The sequence below is a fragment of the Lathyrus oleraceus genome, chromosome 3 (assembly GCF_024323335.1).
Source record: "Lathyrus oleraceus cultivar Zhongwan6 chromosome 3, CAAS_Psat_ZW6_1.0, whole genome shotgun sequence".
NCBI lineage: Eukaryota > Viridiplantae > Streptophyta > Magnoliopsida > Fabales > Fabaceae > Lathyrus > Lathyrus oleraceus.
The window spans coordinates 168,863,592-168,876,299 of NC_066581.1; the positions used below are offsets into that span (position 1 = coordinate 168,863,592).

The following is a 12,708-nucleotide window of genomic DNA, read 5'->3' on the forward strand; positions in this document are numbered from 1 at the left end:
CACCAGATTCCCCTTATATCCCTCAGTTGGATTTCCCAGTAGAGTTGCATTTGTGGCAGTTTCTGTCTGTGCAATGAGCTTTTTTCCTCAGCTGAGACTAATGATTCATCCCTGCAGAGGTGTTGTTGTCTCTGATCCCTGGAAGATTGGATATTCTCCGGTGATCCTGGCTTTCTCTCTTGAGATGTAGTACCGGGTGGTTGATTCCTGGACCTGTTTGTGTTAGATATGTCTGTTTGTCAGCATTCATCAAACATAAATCACGCATATACATGCATAATTATAACATTCAGATATTCATGTTGCATTCTTTGCCATATATCGTTGTTTATTGTCTCATGCTATTTGGTGATATATATTTCCCCAAGCAGATGTGTGTCTGATCTCTCAATATAGAGTCAGCCCCATAAGCAGAAAGTGTTTATCCTTTCTTTCATATTCCCCACTGAGTTATATCCTCGTGGACGACGGCTGTTTCCGCTTCCTCCCAACACATATATTGGGATGGGTTTCCCTATTGAGTTATATCCTCATTAGGACGAGTCTTGATTCAGTTTGCCTTTTTGGTTTGATCCTAAATTGGCCTTTTATGACTGTCTCTGGTGTTTCCCTGTGGTAAATGAATAATTGTTCAGTAATCAGTAATTATTCACCTTATCCTCAGCGGAGTTTATGGTTTTCTACCCAGTATCCGGTAGTTGTAAATCCCATTTTTCCCTCCCCAATGGAGTTTATGGTTTTCTACCCTTATACCGGTAGTTGTAAACCCTATGATCCTCCCCTCGCAGAGTTAACCATTGTTGTTCATCCTAGTTGATGACGGTTACTCTTCCGTGGTTTCCTACCCAGTAACCGGTAGGTGTAATCCCCTCCTTGATGGTTATCTTCATCCAGTATTAGATGTTGATATTCCCTCTTTTTCCTGGATAATTGCCTTGTGCTCGCAATTTATCCCTGGCGAGTCATCTTTCGTCTACCCTGTTGTTGTTGGTAACGATTGTTTCTCTCCTGAATTGGTCATCATTATATACCTATTTTTGGTATACCGATGCCTTTTCTCTTTCGGTCGATTTATCCTTTATTAACCCAGTAACTGGTTGTGGATAATCTTCCATGCGAGTATACTATCTACGTTCTGACGGTAATAGATAGTATATCTCATGCACTCTCTGGTCGAAGCCTTTTGTCCTTCCCCAGTTGAGTAAGATTCATTCCCTTTTGCAGAGTTAACCCTTGTTGTTCATCCTAGTTGATGACTGTAGATGTTTGATTGGCTGCATTGTATGGTAAAACACTAGCTGGATTCTAATGCCTTGACTGATGTCATGACATGCTGTGAAGGTGTTTGTGTGACTGCATTGTAGGTTAGAATATCTAGCTGTACTCTGATGTCTTGACTGATGTCATGACACACTTGAGTAGTTTACTGCAGGATTAGCTAATACAGGATTCATTGAATGTCAAACTGGATGTTATGACATTCATCCCTGTCAGCAGATACTGAGGAATAGAACAGTTGGTGTTCTGTTAGAACTCAGTATTTATTTTCAGTCTGGTGATCAAGGAAATACCAGATCTGGCATAAGGCCTACTGTCTGAATGTCAAACTGGATGTTATGACATTCATCATTGACAGTATATACTGAACAATAGACAGAGTGGTGTTCTGCTACACTTCAGTATGTTTATCAGTCTGTTCTTCAAGAGGATAACAGAACTGACTTAAGGCTAAATGTGTAAATGTCAAATTGGATGCTTTGACATTTATTAATGTAAGCTGTTACTGTAGAATGGACAGATTGGTCCTGTACAGTTCAGCAAATTTGTACAGTCTGTTTTCAGGAAAAACAGACTTAGCATATGGACCTTGATGTCAAGCTGAATGTTGTGACATTCATTCCTGACAGCATATGCTATATTGTAGGTTGTTTAGTGTAGCACCTCAAATTTGCACCCTACCATTGAATACATTCATTTCATATTAGGTCATAGCATTAACAATGTCCACTGCATAACATTGCATTGTCCATTTGCCCAAGTGCAAGCTCAGTTGATGAACTAGGTCAACTGATCAGGAGAATCAGGCAATCAAGCAAGCATGTGCCATCTTCATTGGGACAAAGCCCTAGGGTTGATTTTTTCAAGCTCATATGGTCCAAGGATCATTTTGAAGTGGTTTGGCCAAAGATTGGATGCTCAGAAGTCACCAGTCGTTGTTCAGTCAACCAGAAATCCTAGAAAGTCAACTGTGGTCAACCGCGGTCAACTGTGCCCGATTTTATGGATTGGAAGGTGGGAAATGGTTTGAAAGGCCTCATTCATGTCCATATAAGTCTCATTTGGCATATCAAAGACCAAGGTTGAAGGAATTGAAGTCAGGACAAAAACTGCCAAAAATAGCAGGTGACCTGTAACTGAAGTTTCCAAAAATGGAAAGTTTTTGACCTCAAAAACAGAAGTCCAAGGAAGCTTCAAATGAAAAATTGTTCAACATGACAGTTGTAGATCTTGCTCTCACCTTTCCAAAAAGTCCAAGAACTTGAAAATCCAATGTACGGTTTGCAAGATATGGCTCAGTGAATTTCAGAAAAGACCCGTAATCAGGAGGCCATAACTACCACATACTTTGTCCAAATTGCAAGTTCTTTATATGCACAAACTCCATTTGACATGTACTTCAAGGGTGCATCATTGGACTTTTCCAAAAATGGCCAATGCAAAAAGTCACTTTTCAACTGGACTGTTAATTGAACCAGGGGCAAAATCGTCCAACTTGTGAAATAATTGGAATTTTTGAGTGGGGATTTTTGCAACACCTCACAAATGGCATTTGAAATTTGTTGGAATATTCACAACATGCCTAGGCCTTGTGGTTTGAGAATTGGGTTTGAAAATGAATTGGAAAAAATGGACACATAAGCCATCACATGGTGAAATTGGAAAATATTGGGAATTTGAAAATAAGGCCTATACCAACAGCTCCCAAATGATATTTGTGGTTTGCTCAAAGTGTTAATTTGCTGTTAAGAAGCTTCTAATGATCAAGAGCCAAAATTCCAAATGCATGACATAAGCTCATTTGCACTAATCACCATTTTTTGCTTAATCATCATTAAGGAATGGTTTAAGTGCTTGGTATATATATTTAATCCATAACAGAAATCACAACTAATCATAATTCACCATCACAATTGAGGATCTAACAGAAAATCTCAAAGCCAAAACTCCATTTTCTCTCATTTTCCCTCCAACTCTTCACCAAGAATTTTTGCACCAATTCATCAACCCTCACTGATTTGGTGTTAATTCTTTGCAATCCGTCATATACATGTATTGTTGAATTGCTGTTTGCAGGTTTTGAGCGAAATTCGAGCAAGAAATCGCAGCTGTTGCAAGAAGGCATTTCCATGGCAGCTTGAGAAATCGAGTGATTCGAAGGTGCTCGAGCTGGAATCGCATCATCATTCGCTTTCTACAACCGTATTCAACGTCTGTTTCTGCATCTCGAGCTCGAAATCGCAACGGCGCCGGTACTGCACTCAAGAAGGTCAAGTTTCGCTCATCATCATTTGTCAAATTGTGATAGGGATATTGTAGAACACTTATTGTAGATTGCGTATCAATTTATAGATTGTAATTTCATGGAAGATTGCATGAGTTATTGTCAATTTAAGTTTAGATGCGTTGATTTCCTTTGTTCGATTCGCTCTGTGTAGTAATTTATGGACGAAATCGATTACATATTTGACTTCCTGAGATCGTGCCGGTTCGGTCGGTATGTGGTTCATGCATTTTCATTAAGAATCGCTCGAAACCGTTCTTGCCGTTGAAGAACACACCGGCCACGCGCGAAGAAGAAGAAGCTGGCTGGAAATTTCATGCATTTCGATCTGCTTCCATCCGTTTTCAATTCTTTTTAGTGTTTTTGGATTGCCAGAACCAATCAAAGCCTGCCACCACATTAAAACTAAACGACAACGTTTTGGCTACAGTATTAATAATTACATCTGTGTCATTGTTGTCACAATTAATTAGAATAAATCCAAATAAATCTTAAATAAATATTAAATAATTATTTAAAAACTTCTAAAAATCACAAAATGGCCAACTTTAATCCAAAAAAATTCAAAGATTTTTTGTTAATCATCATTTTTTCTCTACTATTTTATAGATACAAAATTAAAAATGTTGCTTGGAAAAATATAAATTGACCTAGAGATATCTTTAATGTATACCATTTTCATATGCTTTGCCATTTTAATTATAGAGACCACATGCTTAATCCAAACTAAGTGAAATTTGAGATATTGATTCTTGACATCCTCCTGGATTTTTTGACATAGGTTTGGTAATTTTTAGGCCTATGGTTTATTATATATGAATTATTGAATTTGGATGTGTAAATATGTGACATAGTTTGATAGGCTATATTCCCCTAATTGTTTACCATGCTTCCCTCTGGCCAATGGCCTTGAATTTTTGCATGAAGCTTGTTTAACATGTTAACATCCCCTGTGAATTTTGTGGATTTTTACAATCCATTTTCGATTTGATTCATATTTTTCCTTGCGGCTTATCATTTTTGAACCTAGCTAGTGACACATTCTTATTCATGTTGCCATATTCTCATGCCTTGTCCAATGACCATGAAAATTGATGACATAGTTCCCAACACATTAATGTAGCATTTGGCTTTGGTCCTACTGATTTATAATGCACCATTACTGTTTACCATTAGATTGAAGTGGGTGCATAATTGTAGGCTTCATTTGATGTTGTTTTTGCATGCCTTGTTATGTGTAATTAATTCCTATTGATCTACTAGTCCAAATGACTTGAAAATTAACATGTGGCTTGCTGAATGCCTTCTGGTTAGAATGTAATTTTGTGGATTTTTTGGTGCCATTTTGGCATTTATTTGGATGTGATCTTGCTGGTTGCTTGTATGTGGTTTAATATTGCACCTTTTGCCTTCCATGTGGCATAGATTGAAATGTGTACATAGTTTGGATATGGGACCAATTGGGATCCCTTTGTTATTGAAATAGCTTGACTTTGATCATGAATTGGTTGCTGTTTTAACATTTTTCCATCTTTTTGACCCTAGGCTAGTCCTAGTGGTCATGTTACTTACATTTGAAGTTGATTGTGCCTTTTCAGGTTAAGGAGTTAATGATTAAGGAATTTGCTCCACATTTTGGATTGTGTTACTTGACACATATGACTAATGTATTTGTTTTGTAGGATGTTTGGTTCATGTGAGCCTTGTGCTATGCACATCATTATTCGTATAATTGTACTTTGTTAATTGATTCTTATGCTGTTATCTGATTATGAATGGGATGCTGATTATGTTGGATTGTTTCCAGGTACCCTTTAGTCGCTCAGTTCTCTTAAGAACTTGCTTTGCTTTGCTTAAAAAGCAATTGGCATTGAGGTATAGAACTTTCTTCTTCATGTAGTCTGGAGACCCGGCTGTTACCGGGCCGGGCAAAACTGTCTGAAGTCCTCCTTAAGAGGCAATGCTTGTGTATGTTTATATTTGTCCTAAGCAGGGAAAGTCCTCATTTGAGGCAATTGGTGGAAGGTAGGGATAAGCAATCTATCCCCCACTATTCAGTGAGTCTTCTCCTTGCTCCCATTACATGGTTGTAGCATTGAGATCCAAGCCCAAGATCTTGTACATTGTACAGTCGAGTCTATGTCCTGAGCGTAGAAGGGTCCCCCCATTCTGGACCCACGCTCCCTTGTCTGATGCTCTCTCTGACTTGAGATAGAAGCAATGAGGCACACCCCTCATCACCTTTCATCTGGCTTCACCTTAGCCCCTCAATGGCAAGGTTAAGAGCCAACCTGACCCCGATACAGAGGCTTGTTTGTTGAGGTTGATATGACCCCTCGACTAAAGCCTAGCCTTGATGTTTGAGCCCCTTGTTGGTGTGTTTATTTCATGCTGTATATGTTTGTGTGGTGTGATTGTATCCCCTAGGTTTGCTAGACTCCGCGTAGTCTCGTTTGCATGACAATTAAGGTAGCACGGTTCCTTCGTATAGGACTTCCTTTCTTGCTTGAGCTTTCCTAAAACACAAACAAACATTATCCCCTCTTAAGGATACGTCAACTCCTTCTACTACAGGTGAGTAAGTCTCCAAAGGTCGAGCATCAGGTAGATTGTGTAGTGACGTCGTCCACTTAAAAAACACAAACCAACAGGAATAGTTTAGCCGAACTACGGCAACTCTGATTCTCATGTCCAGATGAGATACGTAGGCACGAGACGCGATGTCTTGTCGAGTTTGACTAACAACTAACACTAATGCTTTTCTCTCGCCCTCGTTGCGATTGAGACCTCCCCTTTCTCTTGCCCTAGTTGCAATCGAGACCCTTCTTCTTCCTGTGTCTTGTTACATGCTGTTGTGTGTTTGGGTTCGGATGCCGACATAATCCCATCAATTGGTTGTCGGGCTCCATGTTTGCCCTTTTGAGTGCGTTTTGGGTTCGGATGCCGACATAATCCCATCAATTGGTTGTCGGGCTCCATGTTTGCCCTTTTGAGTGCGTTTTGGGTTCGGATGCTGACATAATTCCATCAATTGGTTGTCGGGCTCCATGTTTGCCCTTTTGAGTGCGTTTTTGGTTCGGATGCTGATGTAAGCCCAGTGATTGGCGTTCAGGCTCCATGTTTGCCCTTGCCTCTGTTTGTTTGTGTGCGTGTTAGCCGAGCTACGAATGCTCTGATTCTCCTTCGTCCAAAGGAGATACGTATGCATAGGATGCGATATCCTAGCGAGCATGTGTCGTTTCCCCAGTCCGAACTACTTCGACTCTGATGTCTATGCTTGATAGACTAAGTAGGCCCAGGATGCGATATCCTGCCGAGTCAGTTTCAGTCTGTTTTCCTGTGTCTCTTTCAGCCTGTATAGATGTTTATTTGAGCAGTGTTTTAGCAACCATTTTCCTTCCTATTGTGCGTGGATCCCGTCGAGTACGACGGATGCGTAGGGGTGCTAATACCTTCCCTTCGCATAACCGACTCCCGATCCCATTCTCTTTGGTCGCGAGACCATGTCTTTTCCAGGTTTACTCTGAGCGTTTCCTTTCCCTCTTTTGGGATAAATAACGCACGGTGGCGGCTCTGTTGTTTTCGTTTCCCGCCGGTTTTTCGCGTAATGCGACAGCTGGCGACTCTGCTGGGGACACTAGAGAAGTTGACCTGTGCTGGTCCTTCTTCCCTAAGCGAGTCTCTCCTAGCGCTCTCTAGGTTAGGGCCTCGGTTGCTTTTTGCTGTTATTTATTGCATTCATTTCATTTATTGTTTGCATTTATTGTTTGCATTTATGTTTGCATGCATCATACTATCATTGAGCTGTTCTCTGTGCAGGTGGTTCCTCTGTTTGGGGTGGGTGTTCTGAGTGGGGCTAAAACCCAGGCCCGAGTATACACCTAGGATTAGCGTGGTCTCGCGTCGCTCACATGTCGGTTGGGCATGATGTTGCGACGTGACATACCACAAGCCGGACGAGGTTCATCTGAGAAATGCTCTTCCAGTGGGATCTTCCACTTTGGTTGGGTTATCTCTTTTGGGCTGTTGACTCTGGTGACCGATCATTTCCCGGATCTTTGGTCTAGACGATCTCAGGAGAGCTACAATGGCACACCCGAAAGGGCAAACCCATTGAGTATCTCTGCCCGATTGTCGAGACTATTATCCGCCTTAGGATGACCTGATTAGAATTTACCTGTGAGGGGAGGGTGATTCTTACAGATGCATGTTCTGATGGTGACTTTGATGGTGACTTTTGGTTCCGTTGATCAGAGTCATATTTATAAGTCGGATTTATGGATCGTTATTTCGGGACGCCGGAGGTTTGACCCCGGTATTGATCAGAGGGTTCCGTTTATTTCGGAACCCTGGGCTGAATTTAAGGTTGCTCCGTTGGCGACTCGGTTCCTCAGATTGGGTTCAGATGACAGTTGACCAATTGACTTTGGGGTTTCAGATGGTTGTGATCAGAGTTCGAGCCGAAGCTTCGATCCTGTGTCCAGATATGCACAGCTTGCCAGTCGTGTCCGCATCATGTGCATCATAGCATGTTTATTTTTCAAAAGAAACGCAATCAACAAAAAAAAAGAATCAATAAAAAAAAATTGAAAAAAAAAAGAGAAGAGAAAATGATCTCTGCATGCATATCATTTCTCAGGTACATTCCAGAGTCTGTGCACTGATAGATCCGGGTGATCATTTACAGATGAAATTGTTGGTTTCACTCGGTACTCATTGCTCTTGTATACTGTGCCGTTGCTGCAGATTGCTTTTTTTTCGAAGATGAATCAGACTCTTCGAATGCCTGAGAGATGATCATTATCATGTGCATCATATGCATTAGCATCATACACATAACATTCGCATAACAGGTGTTCTGGTTCGGACTTCTCATTCTGGTTCCTGTGTCAGGCAGGATAGCTGATCAGAGACCGCACCGGTATTCTACAAGACTCAATCAGCGAAGAAGCATGGATCAGGTTCAGGCTGAGATGGCTGAGATGAGGGCGAACATGGCCCAATTTTTGACGATGATGCAAGGGGTTGCTCAGGGTCAGGAGGAGCTCCGTGCTTTGGTTCAGAGACAGGAAACGGTTATTCAGGCGTCTAACCACGGTTCACCTATTGCTCCACCCGGTTTCGAAAATGCCAACGTTGCTGCTGCTCCTGTTTATGGTTACGCCACTGGAGAAGAACTCAGGGGTATAAGGGTTGATGGTCAGCCTCTTGCTGCAGAGGTTAATGCCAGAGCTACCAGGGCTCCGGCGCGTCATCCAGCTCCTTTTGTTGATAGACAAGAGGACATGTTCACAATGATGGGAGAGGATGAAGGTGATGTTGCTAGAAATGAAGATAGGGATCGTAAGGTCGATGCCCTGGCTGAAAAGATTCGGGCGATGGAATGCCAGAACTCTCTTGGGTTCGATGTCGCGAATATGGGGTTGGTCGAAGGTCTGAGGATTCCCCACAAATTCAAAGCGCCCACCTTTGACAAGTACAACGGTACTTCTTGCCCTCGCACTCATGTGCAGGCCTACTATCGGAAGATCTCGGCATATACAGATGACGAGAAAATGTGGATGTACTTCTTTCAAGATAGCCTATCTGGGGCATCTCTGGATTGGTACATGGAACTCAAGCGAGATTCTATCCGATGTTGGAGGGATCTGGGAGAAGCTTTTCTCAGACAATATAAACACAATATGGATATGGCACCGAGCAGGACTCAGCTGCAGAGTCTGTGCCAGAAGAATAATGAAAGCTTCAAAGAATACGCCCAGAGGTGGCGTGAACTTGCTGCCAGGGTCCAACCCCCTATGCTGGAAAGGGAGTTGACTGATATGTTCATTGGCACACTGCAGGGTGTCTTTATGGACCGAATGGGGAGTTGCCCATTTGGAAGCTTCTCTGATGTTGTAATCTGTGGTGAAAGAACCGAGAGTTTGATCAAGGCTGGGAAGATCAACGATGTGGGTTCCTCTTCATCAAAGAAACCTTTTTCTGGGGCACCTCGCCGTAGAGAAGGTGAAACTAGCGCTGTTCAGCACCGCCGAGGGCCGAACAGAAATCAGCATCAATACAGGCAGGTTGCTGCAGTGACCATTCCTGCACCACAACAACGCCAACCTCCGCAACAACCAAGACAACAACAACAACAGCAACAACGTCCCTATCAGCCAAGGCAGAGGCTGCAGCCTGACAGAAGGTTTGACCCGTTGCCCATGTCATATGCTGAGCTTCTACCTGAGTTGCTCAGATTGGGTTTCGTGGAGTTGAGAACTATGGCTCCACCAACTGTCTTGCCACCTGGGTACGATGCAAATGTCCGGTGCGATTTCCATTCAGGGGCACCCGGGCATAATATAGAGAAGTGTCGGGCTTTCCAGCATAAAGTCCAAGACCTGATCGATTCTAAGACGATCAATTTCTCCCCTGTGCCGAATGTTGTGAATAACCCTATGCCTGCGCATGGTACTCATAGGGTAAACTGTATTGAAGGGGTTGAATCCGAAGATCTGGTTGCCAATGTTGAAGAGATTCAGACTTCTCTGTTGGTAGTTAAAGACCGTTTACTGAAAGGGGATGTTCATCCAGGTTGCGATGAAAATTGTTTGGGCTGTGCAGAGTCAGCTAATGGGTGTGATCTGTTAAGGGCTGGTATCCAGGGTTTGATGGATCAGGGCCGTGTTCAGTTTGGTAGGGCCGATAACAAAGATCGTGGGGCAGTGTCTACTGTCACAATCTTCTTCAAACCATCTGAAGGGCGTGCACCTACAACAAGTGGTACTCCAGTTACCATATCTGCACCAGTTGCTACCAATACTCCGGCAACAATCGTCGCTCCGGTTAGAAGGGCCGAGAATAATAATGCTGTGCCTTGGAGGTATGACAATGCCTACCGAAGCAACAGGAGGGCTGAGAACAGGGTCAAGCCTTCAAATCAAGCGCCCGTGACGATTTTTGCACCTGCTAGTAAAGCTCCGGTCGTTGTGAGTCCTGCTGTGGACAATGTGGGTGGACCCGGAGGCTTTACCCGTAGTGGTCGGCTGTTTGCGCCTCAACAGTTGAGGGATGCCAATGCTGAGGCATCTGCTAAAGCTAAGGGCAAACAGGCCGTTGTTGATGAAGTTCCTGCTCAAGCGAATGTGCCTGGTGGCTCGTTTGAAAAGGACGTGGAGGAATTCATGAGGATAATAAAGAAGAGTGACTACAAGATTGTAGATCAGCTCAATCAAACTCCCTCCAAAATCTCCATTCTTTCTCTGCTGTTGTGTTCTGAGGCACATAGAGACGCCTTGCTGAAGATGTTAAATATGGCGTATGTACCTCAGGAGATTTCTGTCAATCAGCTTGAAGGTGTAATTGCTAACGTGACTACCCGACACGGTGTAGGGTTCACAGATCTTGATTTGACACCTGAGGGGCGGAATCACAACAAGGCCTTGCACATCACCATGGAGTGCAAGGGGGTTGTGCTGTCACATGTCTTGGTAGACACCGGATCTTCGTTGAACGTGCTGCCGAAGCAAATCCTGAAGAAGATACCGGTTGAAGGGGTTGTACTGACGCCAAGTGACCTAGTGGTTCGTGCATTTGATGGATCCAAGCGTTCTGTCTTTGGTGAAATCACTTTGCCTATAAGGATAGGTCCGGAGGAGTTTGACATTGTCTTCTATGTCATGGACATCCAGCCTGCTTACAGTTGTCTTCTGGGACGTCCATGGATACATGCAGCAGGAGCGGTCTCGTCGACTCTCCACCAGAAGCTCAAATACGTCTGGAACGGTCAGATTGTGACCGTGTGTGGCGAAGAGGACATTCTGGTGAGTCATCTGTCCTCATTCAAATATGTTGAGGTGGATGGCGAGATCCACGAAACATTGTGCCAGGCGTTCGAGACGGTGGCTATTGAGAAGGTGGCCTACGCTGAGCAGAAGAAGCCAGGTGCCTCTATCACTTCCTACAAGCAAGCTAAGGAGGTTGTGGACTCGGGTAAGGCCGAGGGCTGGGGCAAGATGGTGGACTTGCCTGTCAAAGAAGATAAGTTTGGCATCGGTTATGAGCCTCTCCGAGCAGAGCAGGGGGCAGCAGGTCCAAGTACCTTCACCAGCGCTGGGCTGATGAATCATGGTGATGTCTTTGCTACTGAGGGTGAAGATGTCGACAGCGATTGTGATCTCGACTGCTGGGTCCGCCCGAGTGCGCCAGGGGAAGTGATCAACAACTGGACTGCAGAGGATATAGTCCAAGTTACTCTTCAGACAGAGTAATTTTCTTTTGTTTTTCATTCTGCACAAAACCCTACGTTCTGCCCAAGACGTAGTGGTTCATTGTAGGGCCACATGTTTTCATTGTTTATCATTAATAAAGGACGTTTTGCAAACAATTTTGTGATCCCTGTCTTTCTATTTTGTTTTTCATTTTTCAAAAAAAATAAAAATGGCAATGTTTTTGTTTTATGATTTTCTTGAACTCTTTTTCTAAAATAAAGCATCAACATGCAGAAATGATCTTATGGCATCCACTATGAACAAATCTGTTATGGCTCAGTATGATTTCGACAATCCCATCTACCAAGCCGAAGAGGAGAGTGATGAAGACCGTGAACTCCCGAAAGAATTGGCTAGATTGTTGAAGCAGGAGGAAAGGGTCATCCAACCTCATCAGGAGGAATTGGAGATTGTGAATCTTGGTACTGAGGACGCCAGAAGAGAGATCAAAATTGGGGCTGCTTTGAAACCTGAGGTCAAGAGCAGGTTGATTGAGATGCTGAGAGAGTACATGGAGATATTTGCCTGGTCTTATCAAGATATGCCTGGGCTGAATACTGATATTGTGGTTCACAGACTACCTCTCAGAGATGATTGTCCTTCGGTCAAACAGAAGCTTCGTAGAACGAGTCCTGATATGGCAGTGAAAATCAAGGAAGAGGTTCAGAAGCAGTTCGATGCTGGATTCTTGTCAGTAACAACTTACCCGCCGTGGGTTGCCAACATCGTTCCTGTGCCGAAGAAGGATGGCAAAGTCAGGATGTGTGTCGATTACCGGGATTTGAATAGGGCGAGTCCGAAAGATGATTTCCCATTACCTCACATCGATGTATTGGTGGATAACACGGCTCAATCCTCGGTATTCTCTTTCATGGACGGTTTCTCGGGCTATAA

At 43.3% G+C, this 12,708-nt stretch overlaps 1 protein-coding gene across 2 annotated transcripts in view; it reads left to right on the forward strand.

Moving 5' to 3' along the window:
• Positions 1-1,973: 1,973 nt before the first annotated feature.
• Positions 1,974-12,708, forward strand: part of LOC127126039 (uncharacterized) — a 36,006-nt gene continuing 25,271 nt past the window's right edge. The window contains exons 1-3 of one of the 2 annotated variants that reach the window (XM_051054898.1): positions 1,974-3,547; positions 5,370-5,437; positions 8,456-11,922. In XM_051054898.1, coding sequence (XP_050910855.1) covers positions 8,515-11,814 — 3,300 coding nt within the window. In that variant the 5' untranslated portion in view covers positions 1,974-3,547; positions 5,370-5,437; positions 8,456-8,514 and the 3' untranslated portion in view covers positions 11,815-11,922. Of the gene's footprint in view, positions 3,548-5,369; positions 5,438-8,455; positions 11,923-12,708 lie in introns of those variants that run through there. The other variant, XR_007804881.1, reaches the window with a different exon arrangement.